We start from the raw sequence: 15,446 nt of genomic DNA, 5'->3' as shown, positions 1-15,446 counted from the left end.
CATTAGATAACTAACTTACTGCCAAACTGAAAAAGAGATTGGGGGGAGGGGCGGTCCATGAATAAAATTTCCAAGTTTCTCTGTTTATGTTATCACATTTTATGTGAAAGTCATATCACTATGTATCTTGGCCATGTAGGTGACAAAGTCAAATATTAAAAGGTTTTCACATTTCATGTTAAGGTCATCAGATAAACAATTGCTATGTAAGCTGGAAGCATTATCTTACAACACTTTGCTTGCACCATAGCTATTAAAGACAATGGAAATATATTGAACCTCTACAGAATTTTTAAATACTTAGAGCTTCTTCATGGTTTCATAAAATGGATTTTATTTATGGCTTCATCTTGAGGAACATGAGTGATTATTTCTAACTTGTCTAAAATCAAATGTGGTTTTTACTGAAAATAAAGTTCATCTCACTGAACATTCTACCCCCTGGGAAAGTGTTTCTCATCTCTGTAAAACTGGATACTCAGGTTCAATCAAAAAGGATAGAGAATTTATTTCCGAATGACCTGTTGGATGGTCATATCAAAGGAAGAAAGACTCTGCTCTTGCCACCCAAAAAATTAACTTCCAAATCTCAAAATTGTATATTTGGTTTGAACTGCTAACATTTTAAAAGGATTCATGCATTTTCTTAAAGGTTAGAAGAAATGTTAAGGTTCATGTTGGACTTTTATAATTGTTAAAAATTCAGATGTAAAAACAAAAATTTGAGATGCTACGTCTGTGGTTCTATTTCTACTCTTTTTATTTCTAAACAAAGAAGAATAGCTCTATACTCTGGACCTGAAAGAACCTGAATACGTGTAAGGAGTCTCTCCTGACTCTAGAAGGTACTTCTGTCAGAGGGGTTAGACAGACATTTTTTAAGATGCTTCATTTATTTTGTTTTTCTGTTTCTTTTTTAATGCATGCACATGCAATTTGACACGAGAGACAGACAAAAACAGACTTCTCTTTTGGACAGGGTAGAAGAGATTAATGTATAAGAATAAAGCATTTAAAAGGTTGGTGACCTTTTATGAAATTCTTTGGAATATTGAGCCAGTTAGATTAAATTAAATTATCACTCCCAGTACAGTAATTTAAAAATTCAAGCCTCCCTGCATTTACAAAAACAAACAAACAAAAAATCTCTTCTGAACCAAATGTAAAATGAGGATACATGTGTTACTTGATTACAGTGGTGATTTGTATGCATTTGAAACACCTGTATCCCATACTCACCAAAATATTTTACTATTGTGCTCTATTGCAAATAGGAAAAATCACAGGTTTTTTTTTTCTTTAATTCTACTAATTCTACTCTGAGCAAAAAGTCAAAGGAAGATTCCAAATTAAAGTGTAAGTTCTCAGTATTTTTCCCAGTCTGAAATGATTTATTACTCAGCCAAAAAAGACATTCTGACTTCACTGAGACACAATAGTGAGAGTGCCTCAGGAAACTGATTATTACTCTTATGTTTTCAAATGCCTTCTGTTCTTTAAAGGTTACAATTTTAAATAATATGAATAAAGAGATTATACAAATATCTATTTTTGTTCTGTTTTAGCAAAAGAAACAAAATCCCTGTCACATAACATAATTGGAAAAATATTTTTCATTATACTCTAGGCATAATAGGACATAAAGCATTTACTGACATCCTGCTGGATCTGGTAACCCTGAACCTTGGAACAAACAACTTACCTAGTAGTTGGATGCACCTTACTCAACCTGAAGTAAGCCTCCATTTTGTTTGGGGGTCAAGACTCTGAGAATTCTTCTGATTTGATTAAGTCGATAGTTTTAAATCATCAGCACTTGCAGTATCTGACATTCAGGGGGCAATTAATAAAAACTGAATGGAGAAAAAATGAGCTTGAATGTAAGATATGCCATGCATGTGTTCAACATTGAAAGAATGCATGATGACACTGATAGTCCATGAAACATTATAGAGCCGGGGAGGCTCAGCCTGTGAGTTTGTATCTCTTACTTCTAGAGAGAGTGATCCTGACTAGTAACAGCAGATGATTCTGGTGGTTCTTGCTTTTCAACATAATCTGTTCTTTAAGAGTGTACCAGAAAACAAAATGGTTGTAATATTTCTCTACAGGTTGTAGAGCCCTTGCACAGCCCCTTCTAGAATCTTCATCCTCCCTCTGTTGAGAAGTTAGAGTCATGGAGTCACATGTGTAAATTTGTTGTGTAAAACAGTAAGCAAAAAACTCAAATGCCAAGTAAGCAAAAAGTGAAGAGTGTCTAGGTTCTGTCTAGTGTGGATTGGTTGGTAGAACCTGAGGGAAGAAGCCTGAGAACTCTCTTCACCAATATAAACTCCTCCTTCCTTCCTCTAAATGTCTCACAAAGAAATAGGAACTGAGAGAGTTTCACGGTAGAGTCATACAAACATTCCAATGTTATTTCCTGTTTTCTTCTAGTTGCAGGAGTTGACATCTTCATTAATAGTAAACTCAGAGTTTGTGGACTGGCGGAAATTCCTATTAGTAATCTCAATGCCCTGGATCATCCCCATGGAAGAAGAGCTCCTCGAGACCCTGCAGAGGTTCAAAGCCGTGGATGAAGAGCAGTTGGGCACCATCACTTTCGAGCAGTATATGCAGGTTGCTACCAGGGCCTGGTGATACTACTACTATTGGAGTACTTTTTGACCTAAAAGATGTATTACTCACTGATGTCACGTTGCCAGGTTTGGGCCAATGTTCTGCTTCTTGCCTGTCCCTCTCTGGGCACTCAGAGGCAGGGCAGACACTGTCCAAGTCCCAGGTGGAAGTCTAGTTTCCATCCCCAGGGAGATGGTCTGGAAAAAGTCAGAACCGATAGGATAACTAAGCTCTGAAAGAAGTCACATCAACTTCATTGTTCTCCTAACTCCTATACAGTGGTCCTTAACCTTGGCTATAAATTAGAATCACCTGCAGAGCTTTAATACATTGAATGCCCAATACCCAATGCTCTGAGAGTAGTAACAATAGTACTACCCAGGGAAATGAACATAGGGAAAGGGGAAGGGCTTTTTTCCCCCCCATTTGGTTATGAGCATGGGAATGATGAGAGAGTTTTTAACAAGTTGAGTTTGAAATGTCTGTGAGAAATGCAGACAGAAGCATCTAATCTGATACGGCAGATGCAGAACAGATTGCAAGCCACTATCATGTAGGTAGTGATTAAATATAAGAATGGACAAGATGCCTGAAGAAAGTGTAGAAAGTCATGAATAACTTAGTAACATGATACCTGGCCATTGGCCTGGGCAGGTAGGCTATATAACAGGTGATCTTTTCCAGAACCATTTTGGTAGAGTACAGAATCCAGATTGCAGGAGATTGATTAAATGAATAGGTCTCTAGGAAGTGAATACAAAAGTCAATTCATTTGAGCAAAGAAGTTTGAGCAAGGAAGGAGAATGAAACCCCATAACTAAGAGGGACTGAATTACTTATTTTGTCTCTACTAATTCTAATAATTTTATTGCTCATCATTCATATGGCCGATAAATGCAAAAGATGAAAGTGATGATAAGATTTTAATTTTGAAATAAGGTAATACTCTTTAGGTGCCTGTATCATGTGTATATTTCAAATTGAAAGAGCACATGCCTTCCTGCTTCTCTTTCTCCTGGCTTCTCTTTTTGTCCTTTCTTAATGGATGGTATACCTATAGACAGCCCCGATATTCCTATGCTTGTGCTATTGAGCCAGAGGAATTAATACTTGAATATGAGGAGGTTCCTCCAAGACTGGTCAAGATAGCTGCTTGGCTTATTGGGCTTTGATATATTTGTTTGCCAAGTAGAGAAATTTATAGATACTACTATCACTGACCTCAACTTAAAACTTATGAAAATGATTTTGTCTGAAAATAAAAACAGCAGAGCAAAATTTATTCTGTTTTCATCATTGCCTTCAGATTTTAATAAGTGAGCACTTGCAAAATTACCAACCTTCACTACAGTATGTGCCAATTACCACAGGATATCAATTTAAACATCCTTTTGTACAAACATGAGATGAACAAATGATGTTGGCAATTTTTACCAAAATGCTGAGCCAAAACCAGAAAGCTCCTTTACACAAAGTATAAATTTCTCAGAGAAAGTTGGCTGCTACATTTAAAAGGAAGAAGTACTTATTTGAACACCTCCTGTGTTGGGGAGCAGTTGACTTCCCAGCTCAGCACTCTTTCCCACCCACCCAGTTCCCAGTCCACAGGAGCCCCAGGATAGGAAGGCCATTTGGAAAAGCCCACTTGGTCATCCCACATGACTTTCAGAGATTTCCAATACTTGTCAACTCTCTCTCTCTCTCTCTCTCTCTCACACACACACACACACACACACAAACACACCCCAAAACCAAAACCAAAACAAAACAAAAGTTATATAGCAAAAGTCAAAACCACTTTTAGGGCAAAATTTTATGAGATTTAAAAAAAATGCGACATTAGAACAGTAAGATAGCATAACACACATTGCTGAAACGGAGCTCTCTGGGAGAGGAGAGCTCTCTACACTGCTTTTTATTTTGTTTGTCTTTTTCTTTTCTTTTGACTAATTGCAAGTTCACCACAACAGCCACTTGAGAGTGTGCTAATTTCCCCAGCTTCTAAAATGGAATGAGATAGCTGGTGAATTCACCTGGGCTATGTACCTGGGTTGAGCTGTTTACCCTTGACCCTCAACCCTCCTGCAGCTGTCACACGCTTGCCTCCATGGTGTGAGGAGACTGAGCCACTCCTTATAGAATTCTGTGATAGTGAACTCTCAGCTCACCTTCTGTCGGTGAGAATGCATATGATTACGGGCTTAATGAGTCAGATGTTCTGGGATCCAAACAACACAGCACTCATTCTTTAAAGAAAAGTAAAGCAAAACCAAACCAAACCAAACCAAACAAAAAACTTTAGCCATGATGTGGGAAACAAAGGCAGAAGAAAAATTACTAAATTTCCTTACTACTTACAGCCCATTGGCAAGTTCTTGAAATAGGCAGAGTGACATTCCTCTGGGGACTCAACTGTCTCAATGTTGACACTTTGCTGAGGGCAAAAGGCAACATTAGCCCAACCCGCAGGACCCTGTAAGTCTACTTTAATGTATAAAAATTCCTTTGGAAATTTCCTTTATCTCTTCTCCCAAGATACATGTTGGCAATCATCCCCCCAAGTATATAACCCACCCATACACATCTAAAGGGTCTCGTGACTGAGTTTTTACTAAACAAACAGTAATAAATGATCTTTCCTAACAATATCTAGCCCTCACAGGATCCTGAAAACCTTGTTTCCAAAATATGTAGGAGGCTTACACTATCCCTAACCCCCCTCCCAACTTGAAAGTATATGATGGGACACTTATGACCCCAGTACAGCTCTTTCTGCCCTGGGGTCTTGTCCCCGTGCTTTAATAAAACTACCTTTTTGCATCAAAGATGTTTCAAGAATTCTTTCTTGGCCTTCAGCCTCAAACCCTAACATCTTTTCTATGTCAGGCCAAGTTTTAGCAAGAGAGCATGAGGGACATTTCTGTCTTTTAAGGGAAAATTGCCTAATAATCCAGTGAGGCATGATATGGCTGACAGAACTTTTATCAAGTTAAACCCTACTATCTAGGTTCATATGTAACATTTCACATTGCTAAAATTTTCACAGATGACTTTTTAAAAATCATAGCTTGTTTCCAAGTCAGTTTATTTTTTTTTTCCTTTCTAATGTGGCCTTCTTGTGTGAAAAATACACAATGTTCTCATTTATGCAATATCTTATGTTTTTAGTAAACTAAAATGAATGAATCCTTGGTTTTAAGGATCAGGGAAATTTCCTGTGTATTGAAACAATTAAACATGGAATTGAGAGTTAGTTGAAAAATGGAAGGAGGAATTGGGCTCCAATCTCTATTTCTTTTTTCCCTTCTAGCTTCTTTTATTATTTCCCCCTTTGTTCCCAGTTTTCAGCAATTTGATTATTGTGTTCCTTGATGTGGTTTTCTTCATGTTTCTTTTGCTTGGTTCACTGAGCTCTCGAACCTCCATGGGTTTTGTAGTTCTTGTCAGATTGGAAGATTTTCAGCATTTTTTTTTCTATTTTTTATGCACACCTACTCCATCTCAAAATCCAATCACATGCTTATTGTCCCACGGGTCACTGAGGCTTGGTTCTTTTTTTTTTTTTTTTTCCAGTCTTTTCTCTGTGCTTCACTTTGTATTCATCTCTATTCCTATGTCTTCAAGTTCACTAATCATTTCCTCTGCAGAGCTGAATCTGTTATTAATACCATGAAGCATTTTCATTTCAGATATTAAATTTTTTGTCTCTAATAGTTCAAATTGATTCTTTTTTATATATTTCATTTCTCTCTTCATTATGAGCTGTTTTTTTCCTCTATCTTCTTGAATAAATGAAGTATACTTAGAATAGCTGAAAGAACATCCTTCTCTGTTCATTCTATCATCTGTGTAATTTTTAAGTTTGGTGTTATTGATTGGTGTTTCTTCTAACTATGGGTCATATGTTATGGCTTTTTTTTTTTTTTTGTATGCCTAGTAACTTTATATTGGATGCCAGACATTGTGAATCTTATATTGTTGGCTGCCCAATTTTATATACCTTTAAACATTGTTGGGCCTGAAGTGGCATTGCTTGAAATCACTTCTATCCTTTTGAGGTTACAATAAGATTTATAAGCGTGGGTCCAGAGTGGCCTTTAGGTGAAGGCTAATCTGGTCCCACTGCTAAAGCAATTATCTCCGAGGACTCTCTCCAGTGCCTGTGTTTGAGGAGATCCTTTCACTCTGCTTGGTGGTAACATGTGTGGAATCTTCCTCTCAGCCCCATGTGAGGCTCAGGAATTTTTCAGCTTACTCCTCTCCTGTGGTTCTTTCTCCAGCTTCTGGTACCTTCCACAGACACACATCCACAGATTGGCAAGTCAAGATTTATGGAGATCTCTCTGTGAATCCTCAGAACTTGCCCTCCCACTCAAAACATCTCTAGTATTCTGCCCTGAAAATTCTAACCAGCTTGGCCTGTCTTAACAACATATTTTGGCCACAGAAAGACAACCAGTCTCTATTTGGATGCCTTTCCTGGCACTGCAGTCTGGGAACTCTCTCCAGCCTGAAATATTAGTAGGACTCCTTGGTTGCTTCCTTTAGTTCAAGAATTATCCTGTGTTGCCTATCATCTAATGTCTGGAAAATTAACTTGCACATATGTTGTTTATTTTTCTTGTTGTTTAGGGCAGAAGAGTAATCCTGAACTTTGGTGCTCCATCATATCCCTTACTTATGTTCCTCATTCTCGCATAAGTGGTACTTACCCTCTGCAGATTAGCTATTGGGCAAGGGTCTCCTCCTGGTGAATGCAAAAGCACATTCAAAGCCTGAGCCCATGCTAGACCTTTGGCTTCTTCTGAGTCTTCTCTTTCATAGGGTTCTACATGGCCAGCATCTCCTTTATCCCAAATAAAAAGAAACCCCAGTTCTCACCTTTGGGAGCTTCATCCCCTTACAAGTTACTCAAAGCCATTCCAGCATTCTCTCAGAGCATGGGTGATCCTTGAAAGGAAAGAAAGCATAGAGCATAGGCCACAGTCAGGTTAGGCAAGCTAGTGGCTTTTGACAATAGACAGTCATGAGAGTAGGTTGTCACTCTGGATGTAAGAGATCTAGACCTGGAAACAAAATGCGTATGTATATGAAGACTTACCACATACAAAAATTAAGGTTGGAATGACATATTCTTTAAACCCAAGGCATTTATACCTGATATTCAACAGCTGACATGAATGGCAACATCTAAAGAAATGGACTAAATGTCAATTGTGTGGTATAAACAAGTTAAATTGGAGTTCAGAAGCAAGATCAAGGAGGGCATCTCTAAGGAGTCATGATCAGAACAAAGCCTAGAGAGATGTCCAGGTTTACATGAGTGTACAGGAAGTCGCATCTGATAGCAGGGATGATGTGAACAGAAGAGCAAGAGTAGGAAATGGTTCCAGGCAGAGAATATAACAAATTAAAGTTTTGAGAGATTGATGCGGTTTCATGGTAGAGGCTGAAATAAATAAAAAGGAGACTAGAAACAAAAATGTCCCATAACTTACTGGGATAGCCTGTGACAGAAGAAAGAGCCTCTACCCCAAGGTGGCAGGATAGAGAGGAAAGAAAGGAAGAGAAGGGGGAGATATTGCCAAATAGGAATCAGAAGATTCAGTAATTGGTATCACATATGGGCTGAGAAAAAGGGATGTCATTAAAAAGTAGGCCATTGAACTACTGAGTCAGTCACACACTCACTCAATAAAGATTCTTCCAACAATGTGCTCCAGCATCTCACTGGGCCCAGAGAATAGAGAGCTACATGGAGAGGACATGCGGAATGCGAGCTAGTGGTATGAGTGAAGACACCTCCAGAATGTTGTCATGCATGCAAAATCTAGGACAGTGACTTCCAAACTTCATCACATGTTCTGACAGCTAAAATATAGCTAGCATCCCCAATATGTGAATTTTCATTTATAAATTATACATGTGTACTACTGCACTAATATATTTTTATATTATCAAATTTTTAAGAATAAAAATTATATAAGAATGATATCAAATAAGTGTAAATGGAAGTTCTAGGATTTTCTCCTGCAACCCCATGGTCTTTGAACCCTATTCTGGAGACCACTGCTCTAGGCAGTTGAACAAAATGCGTTCAATCCTTGTGGCTTTTAAAGGAATGATACTTTAATTATTTTTATTTTTATTTTTTGTATAGGCTGGTCTGTGGTTTACAAGAGATGAAGATACAAAAATTCCAGAAAATCCTCTTGAACCCCTGCCATTCAACAGGCAAGAACATCTTATAGAGGTAACTACTGAGATCCTTAAAAAAATTTACTATTACAACACTGGTAATTTCTTTGTCTTTTTCTCCCACTTATATAATTTGTTTTGGATTCCATTCCTTCAACCCCTGTTCCTTTGCTGTATCCCCAGAATATAGACTTTAATATTCATAAAGTTTTCTCACAGGAAAGTTCTGGAGGGAGGAGACAGGGATCAAAATCTTAGACAGAGTTCCACTGTTTAACTCCCTGTGTGATCTTGAACATTTTCATAACCCTTTGGGTCTCACTTTCCTCATCTGTCAAAGTAAGCTGTTGCTTGACACATTTGTCTCTGAAAGTCCTTCCAATTCTAAAAGCTTAGGATAAGAACTGTCATTTTACCAATATCGTAATTCCCCCTTGGAATACATCCCAAGACCCCAAATGTATGCCTGAAATTGTGGGTAATACCAAACCTTATATATACTGTTTTTATAAGTCAAACTTAAAAATTAGACACAGTAAGAGATTAGCAGTTATAGCTAACAATAAAATAAAACAACTGTAACATTATTCTGTAATGAAAGTTATGTGACTATGGTCTTTCTCTCTCAAAATTTCTTATTGTGCCGTATTCACCCTCTTCTTGTGATGATGTGAGATGGTCAAATGCTTGTGAGGAGATGAAGTGAGGTGAATGACATAGGCATTGTGATGTAGTGTTAGGCTACTAGTGACCCTCTGATGATTTATCAGAAGGAGGATCATCTGTTTCCGGACTGAGGTGGACCACAGTGGACCGTGGGTAACTGCAACCACAGAAAGTAAAACCACAGCTAATGGGGACTACTGTGTATGTTTTTGTCCATTTCTCTTTGATTTTGATTAACTTGAACAACATACCAAGCATTGCCCATGACCCATCAGATTACTATTATCAATATTATTATTGCCAATAATGGTATTATTAACCTCTATCCCTAAGCCCAGAATAGAAAGCAGGACTAAGGTAAAGTACTCTGGCTTCAGTGTAAATGTTTAAAATATAAAAATATACGTAAATCAACCAAATTCAGCAGGATATGAGAGACATTGCATGGTGGATTTAAACAGCACAGCAGACTAGGTGTGTCAATGGTCCAATTTCAGCCAGCCTTTAGTTTAAAAGTGCAATATAAAATTGAACAAGACCCCAATTATACCCTAAAAGTGAGCAGTTCCCTTCAATTGGGTGCATAGTATCAGAGCCCCTATCCCATGATAGCAGGAGAGCAGGTAAGAAAAAAGGGTCAAGGAGTCACCAGAGTCCAAGACCTGAGACTGGCAGGTGTGGAGACAATTTTTTGTCTTGGTCATGGTGGGAGTTTTCAGTATGAAACTGGAGGTCCTAGACCAACCCCATAAAGCCTATGGAAGGCCATTCTCTGTATGGCTTTGTAAACAAAGTTTTGATTAACTTGAACAACAATAAACAGGTTCTTCTGTGAATAAACTGGAAGTCTGAATATGTCAACTCAAAGCACTTTCCTTTTTAGCCAGAAGTTTTAGCAATGTCAATCGATGGCAGAGCCCTTTGGTTGTTCCCCCCAGCAGCTAATATCAGCAGCCAGACAGTGCCCTGAGATGGTGCCCTGACAACTGCTAGGAAAGGACCATTGGTGCCAAGGAAGGGAGTGGCTCCCTCCTACTGGTGCCCAGACTGCTGGAAAATGACCTACAGGAACAGAACAAAAGTTGGCAGCAGAGACAGGAAGTTGAAGCCTGAGAAAGAAGTGGAACAAAGAATGGCTGGTGTGTGTATGTGTGCGCCTCCGGAGGACAGAAAGGAGAGAAAGGAGTGGTGTTTTCCACTCCTCGCTGCCTCAGAGACTGGATGCTCAGAATTACATAAGTCTCAGTGCTCTTAAACTGGGATTCAATACACAGATTCCAATGCTTGTAAGCTTCAAGATCTTGAGGAAGTTACCTAACCTCTCTGTCAATCCCTCTCTGGCAAGGTTGTTGTATCAAGTGAGTGACTGGTATGTAATAAGCCCTATGTAAGTGTTAGCTAAACAGAAGCTAGCCATGCTAACTATAGCTGGTTGAAGAATGGTTAATGGTTAACATGATAAAGAAAGGTGTGAAAAAAAGAAAAAAACAACAAAATGAATTTACCCCTTTGGCTCTAATTCGAGTAGGAAAAACCAAATTGGCAGGGGAGGGTGGGAAGATGAGCAATGTCCCATGGAGAGGGAATTCTGAGGGTTAAGAGCCCTGGGCTCTGTCCCCAGTTGTCATGACTCACTGTAGGAGGCTGAGCAGGTTTCTTCACTCCAAGGGACTTTGTACCTTCTTACGAAGAGGGTTTGAACTAGAGTCTCAGGTCCCACCCAATTCCCCAACTATGTCACTTGTGCTCTCTGTGACCCAGGGCCCACCTCTGAGCCGCACTGGAAGGGGCCCCTTAAGACAGACCGTTAGCACTCCACAGGCTTGAATGACCTTAAGACAGACCGTTAGCACTCCACAGGCTTGAATGACCCCAGAGTCCCAGACACTGGATGGAAGGACACATTGCATCCAAGAAAGGAACCCTGAGACATGTTTATTTTGCAATCACAGTGTTGTCCCCTGACATTGGAAGTTATACAAGATATACATGTCAGGGGGTGGGAACCTTTGAATACTACAATATTGTAAATGATCTTAGGAACACAGTAAGCCTTATGTTTTATGAATGTTCTATCCATTGACTTAAAATCAAGCCTGTATAATTACAGAAAGAGTGCAAATATCAGCTTATTTCATTTTTGCACATCTTTTTTTTGAGATAGAGTATTTAGCTGATTTTTTTAAGGGAAATAATGATGTATTCTTCCTGCATAGCACTTATAAGAGCAATTCAGTGGAAATCATAATGAAGTTCAACAACTCCTGTGAAAGAAATGGAAGATAGGCCCTCAGGGACCCTGTGGTGATTATCTGTCAGTCTCCCTGTCAGTCTCCCTCTCCTCCTAGTCCTGCTGGAATCTCTGAAGTAATGAGAGGCAAGAGGGGATGAAGAACACAAAATCCTGAAGGAACCCACCAGATCATGAGATCATGAGAAAAATCAAAGGATGCCTTACTGTTGACGAGTGTTTTTAAGCATCTCAATACAGCTCTGTGCCTGGCTTACAACACACTTACAACTCCATTAACTTTGATAAAACTGACTGAATGAATTTGCAGATTCCATCGACCCCTAAGACTCTTTCTTGCTTTGTAGCATAACAGATTCCATGCAGTTTCTTATCAAAGTGATTTTTATCTAAATTTTATTGGATTTGCCAAGTATCAGAAACTTATTCTTCCAACTGTGTAATTAAATTTATTCATAGTTGTAAGGATCATGAGTAATAGAGAATAGCTTGGTATCTATGGATATAGGCATTTGAACATTTACTTCTCAAAGTAGAGGCCAGGACCAGCAGCATTAGAATCATCTAAGAACTTGCTGTATGTACAGAAACGTACACCATTCCAGAACCACCTACTTACTCAAAATCTAAGTTTAAAAAAAGATTCTCTGGGTCATTAAATGTACATGTTTGAGAAGTACTCATGAAGAAAGCCAGTCTCCTCTTCAAGCAGGGCCATGGGGCTGATTAGATGCTTAAGTGTGACCTGTGAGTTCCAGGGTTTGAGCTGCTTTGTCGGGCCCCTAGGGATATTGAATTCCCACTACTAACTTCTCTTACTGCTAGATACACAGGACATTGCATATAGAGCTGACTTCAGCTCAATCTTCTAGTGTCAGAGAGATTACAAAAAACAAAAAAAGGATATTCAGTGATTAGCACACTCTCTCCTCCAGTATGAATCCAAGATGGAAAAAGTCACATGACTGTTAAGAAATTAAGTATGGAGTTCAGAGAAGTGTTGGCAAGCCGAAAGATTTTAATGGCTAGACTCCACTCACCACAGGGAGATCTACTAGAAACATCGTATTTAGAAGTCAGAACCCAGTTTGTCAGAGTGGTGATAAGGATAGACAGATAAGTCCTTGCTCTGTGACTCCCTTTACCTGCTTAAAAGGTAGTCCCACTTTGGAAAATGGTGTGGAGATTCCTTAAGAAATTAAAAATAGAGCTTCCCTATGACCCTGCAATTGCACTACTGGGTATTTACCCCAAAGATACAGATGTAGTGAAAAGAAGGGCCATCTGTACCCCAATATTCATAGCAGCAATGGCCATGGTCGCCAAACTGTGGAAAGAACCAAGACGCCCTTCAAAGGATGAATGGTTAAGGAAGATGTGGTCCATATACACTATGGAGTATTATGCCTCCATCAGAAAGGATGAATACCCAACTTTTGTAGCAACATGGACGGGACTGGAAGAGATTATGCTGAGTCAAATAAGTCAAACAGAGAGAGTCAATTATCATATGGTTTCACTTATTTGTGGAGCATAAGAAATAACACGGAGGACTTGGAAAAGAGAAGGGAGTTGAGGGAAATTGGAGGGGGAGATGAACCATGAGACACTATGGACTCTGAAAAACAATCTGAGGGTTTTGAAGGGACAGGGGGGTGGGAAGTTGGGTAAGCCTGGTGGTGGGTATTATGGAGGGCACATTTTGCATGGAGCACTGGGTGTGGTGCATAAACAATGAATTCTGGTACACTGAAAAGAAATTTTAAAAATTAAAAATTAAAAAAAAACTATAAAATGTAGTCCCCACCACCTTTACTAGCATATTTTTTCTAAAAATGTTGATACCGTTGATTAGCATATAATTTTCTTTAACATTAGAATTTTGAGTCTCACTCTTCTGTATTTTAACTTGGCATACTCTTCATTTAATGCTATTCATTACATATTATGTTTACTGATTCAATCCTCAGAAAGTGGCCTTATTCTAAAGCTCCTGAAAGGATCCTTCATTGCCTGTCCATCTACTGTTTACCCAATTTAAGCCTTTTAATCTTTGATTGAAATTCTTTTTGTGTGACAGTTTTTCTTTAGGCTATTTGCTGACCATGAGAAGGATCCGCCTCAACTTGACTACACACAGATGCTGCTTTATTTTGCTTGTCATCCAGATGCTGTGGAAGGGGTCTACAGGGCTCTCAGTGTGGCCATCGGGACTCATGTCTTCCAACCAATCAAAACTCCTCCTGTTATTGTAGAAAAGGTAATTGTGTTCCAGAAATGGACTACCCTTGGAGTCTGGAGGGGGTTGACAGGAAATCCTAAACTTCTAACAACAGAGACTCTGTTTGTTTCATCTCTGTATTTTTCTGGATACATAACACAATACTTTACACATAGTAGGTCTTCAATAACGCTTTACTCAATTGGATTAAGAACTAGAGACCCACTATCCAAAAACAAAAACAAAAACAAAAAAACCTTTGCAGTAAAATCAAAATTTGCTCAGTTTCTTGGTGGAATCCAAGTTTGTTCCATAAAAGACAGCCTTTATTTTACATGAAGTGCTGATGCTTCTCAATGAAAAAGAAGTGGGTATCAATCCAATCTATCTGTCATCCTATGTGGAAATTCTACGTGAAACAAGTAGACTTCTCAGACATCCCACATACATGTGACACTTGATAGTGTTTCAGGCCAAAACTCAGCCACCTGAAATCCATAGGTACCTTGCATCTCCTGCAGCCAAGGTCGAAGCAGCTTAATAGCTAATAAAACCTCATACTCCATTTTGAGATTTCTAAAGGACTGGCATTCCCTAGCTTTTTGGGATGAAAAAGCCTCAGAACAGGGGGCTAACTAATGTACTTATTAGGTGCCAATTTGCATGAATTTTAGTATTCCCCTGACCTTTTTGGGGACAGAGCTGTGGTGCTCATAATGGAACACTTTGTGCCCATCCTTCTTTTATGGACACAGAGGAGAGAGAGGCACTGCCCAGTCCAAATCTGCAGATGTCCTAGCCACACTTGTTTGTCTTTCATACGTGTTTGTGAAAACAGAGTATGCTGGATTCACTTAAAAAAAGAAAAAAAAAAAAAAGCGCGGGAAGTTTCTGTGACAGCTTTCACATATACGAGGAAACGGACACAATTAGATGTAACCCTGGGTCTTGGCCCTGAAGAAATGGATGAGAGATAGCTTTCCCTCCTATTTGGGCCAGAGTGAGGCCAGACAGGTGCCCAGTAAGCTGACCACTCAGGCCTTTACGACCTGATGTGCTGTAGTTGCTATTTCAACACTTACACAGTGACAGAAAGTACATCAAGAGTGTTTGTTTCACTCAAGAATACTGTCTCCTTAGACAGTATTGGAAAGCCAGTTTCAGTTTTTCCAAATAAATAGGAGTTAGATTTGAACTGCCTTTTTTGGGACTGCATTTGCTACTTCCCCAGGGGTGTTCCTATCTCCCCTTATAGGCTGGGCCTCCCTGAGCTAACTGGAACATGGATCATGGCCTACCAGGAGGTCTCAGTCAACGTCTGTCCTCCAGAAGAGCTTCCCTGACCTCAGAAGATGTCAGGCACCCGCTGCCATATATTTCCGAACATTCTGTATTTCTTTCATGGTCTCTTCACAATAACTATTTCTTCAGGTCAGCTTCTTTTCTAGACTTCAGGCATCCTGGGGGCAGGGAGGGGCCGTCTGTCTTATT

The 15,446-nt window shown here is 39.2% G+C and overlaps 1 protein-coding gene across 3 annotated transcripts in view; it reads left to right on the top strand.

Annotated features, from left to right (window-relative positions):
• Window positions 1-15,446, top strand: part of SPEF2 (sperm flagellar 2) — a 170,274-nt gene that overhangs the window by 143,032 nt on the left and 11,796 nt on the right. For all 3 annotated transcript variants that reach the window (XM_032337619.1, XM_032337618.1, XM_032337617.1), the window contains 4 exons: window positions 1,628-1,734; window positions 2,437-2,619; window positions 8,780-8,872; window positions 13,815-13,994. In XM_032337619.1, coding sequence (XP_032193510.1) covers window positions 1,628-1,734; window positions 2,437-2,619; window positions 8,780-8,872; window positions 13,815-13,994 — 563 coding nt within the window. The remainder of the gene's footprint in view (window positions 1-1,627; window positions 1,735-2,436; window positions 2,620-8,779; window positions 8,873-13,814; window positions 13,995-15,446) is intronic.

This window comes from Mustela erminea, chromosome 3, assembly GCF_009829155.1.
Source record: "Mustela erminea isolate mMusErm1 chromosome 3, mMusErm1.Pri, whole genome shotgun sequence".
Taxonomy (NCBI): domain Eukaryota; kingdom Metazoa; phylum Chordata; class Mammalia; order Carnivora; family Mustelidae; genus Mustela; species Mustela erminea.
The sequence above is the reverse complement of the archived record's forward strand: the minus strand, read 5'-3'. Positions and strand labels throughout refer to the sequence as shown.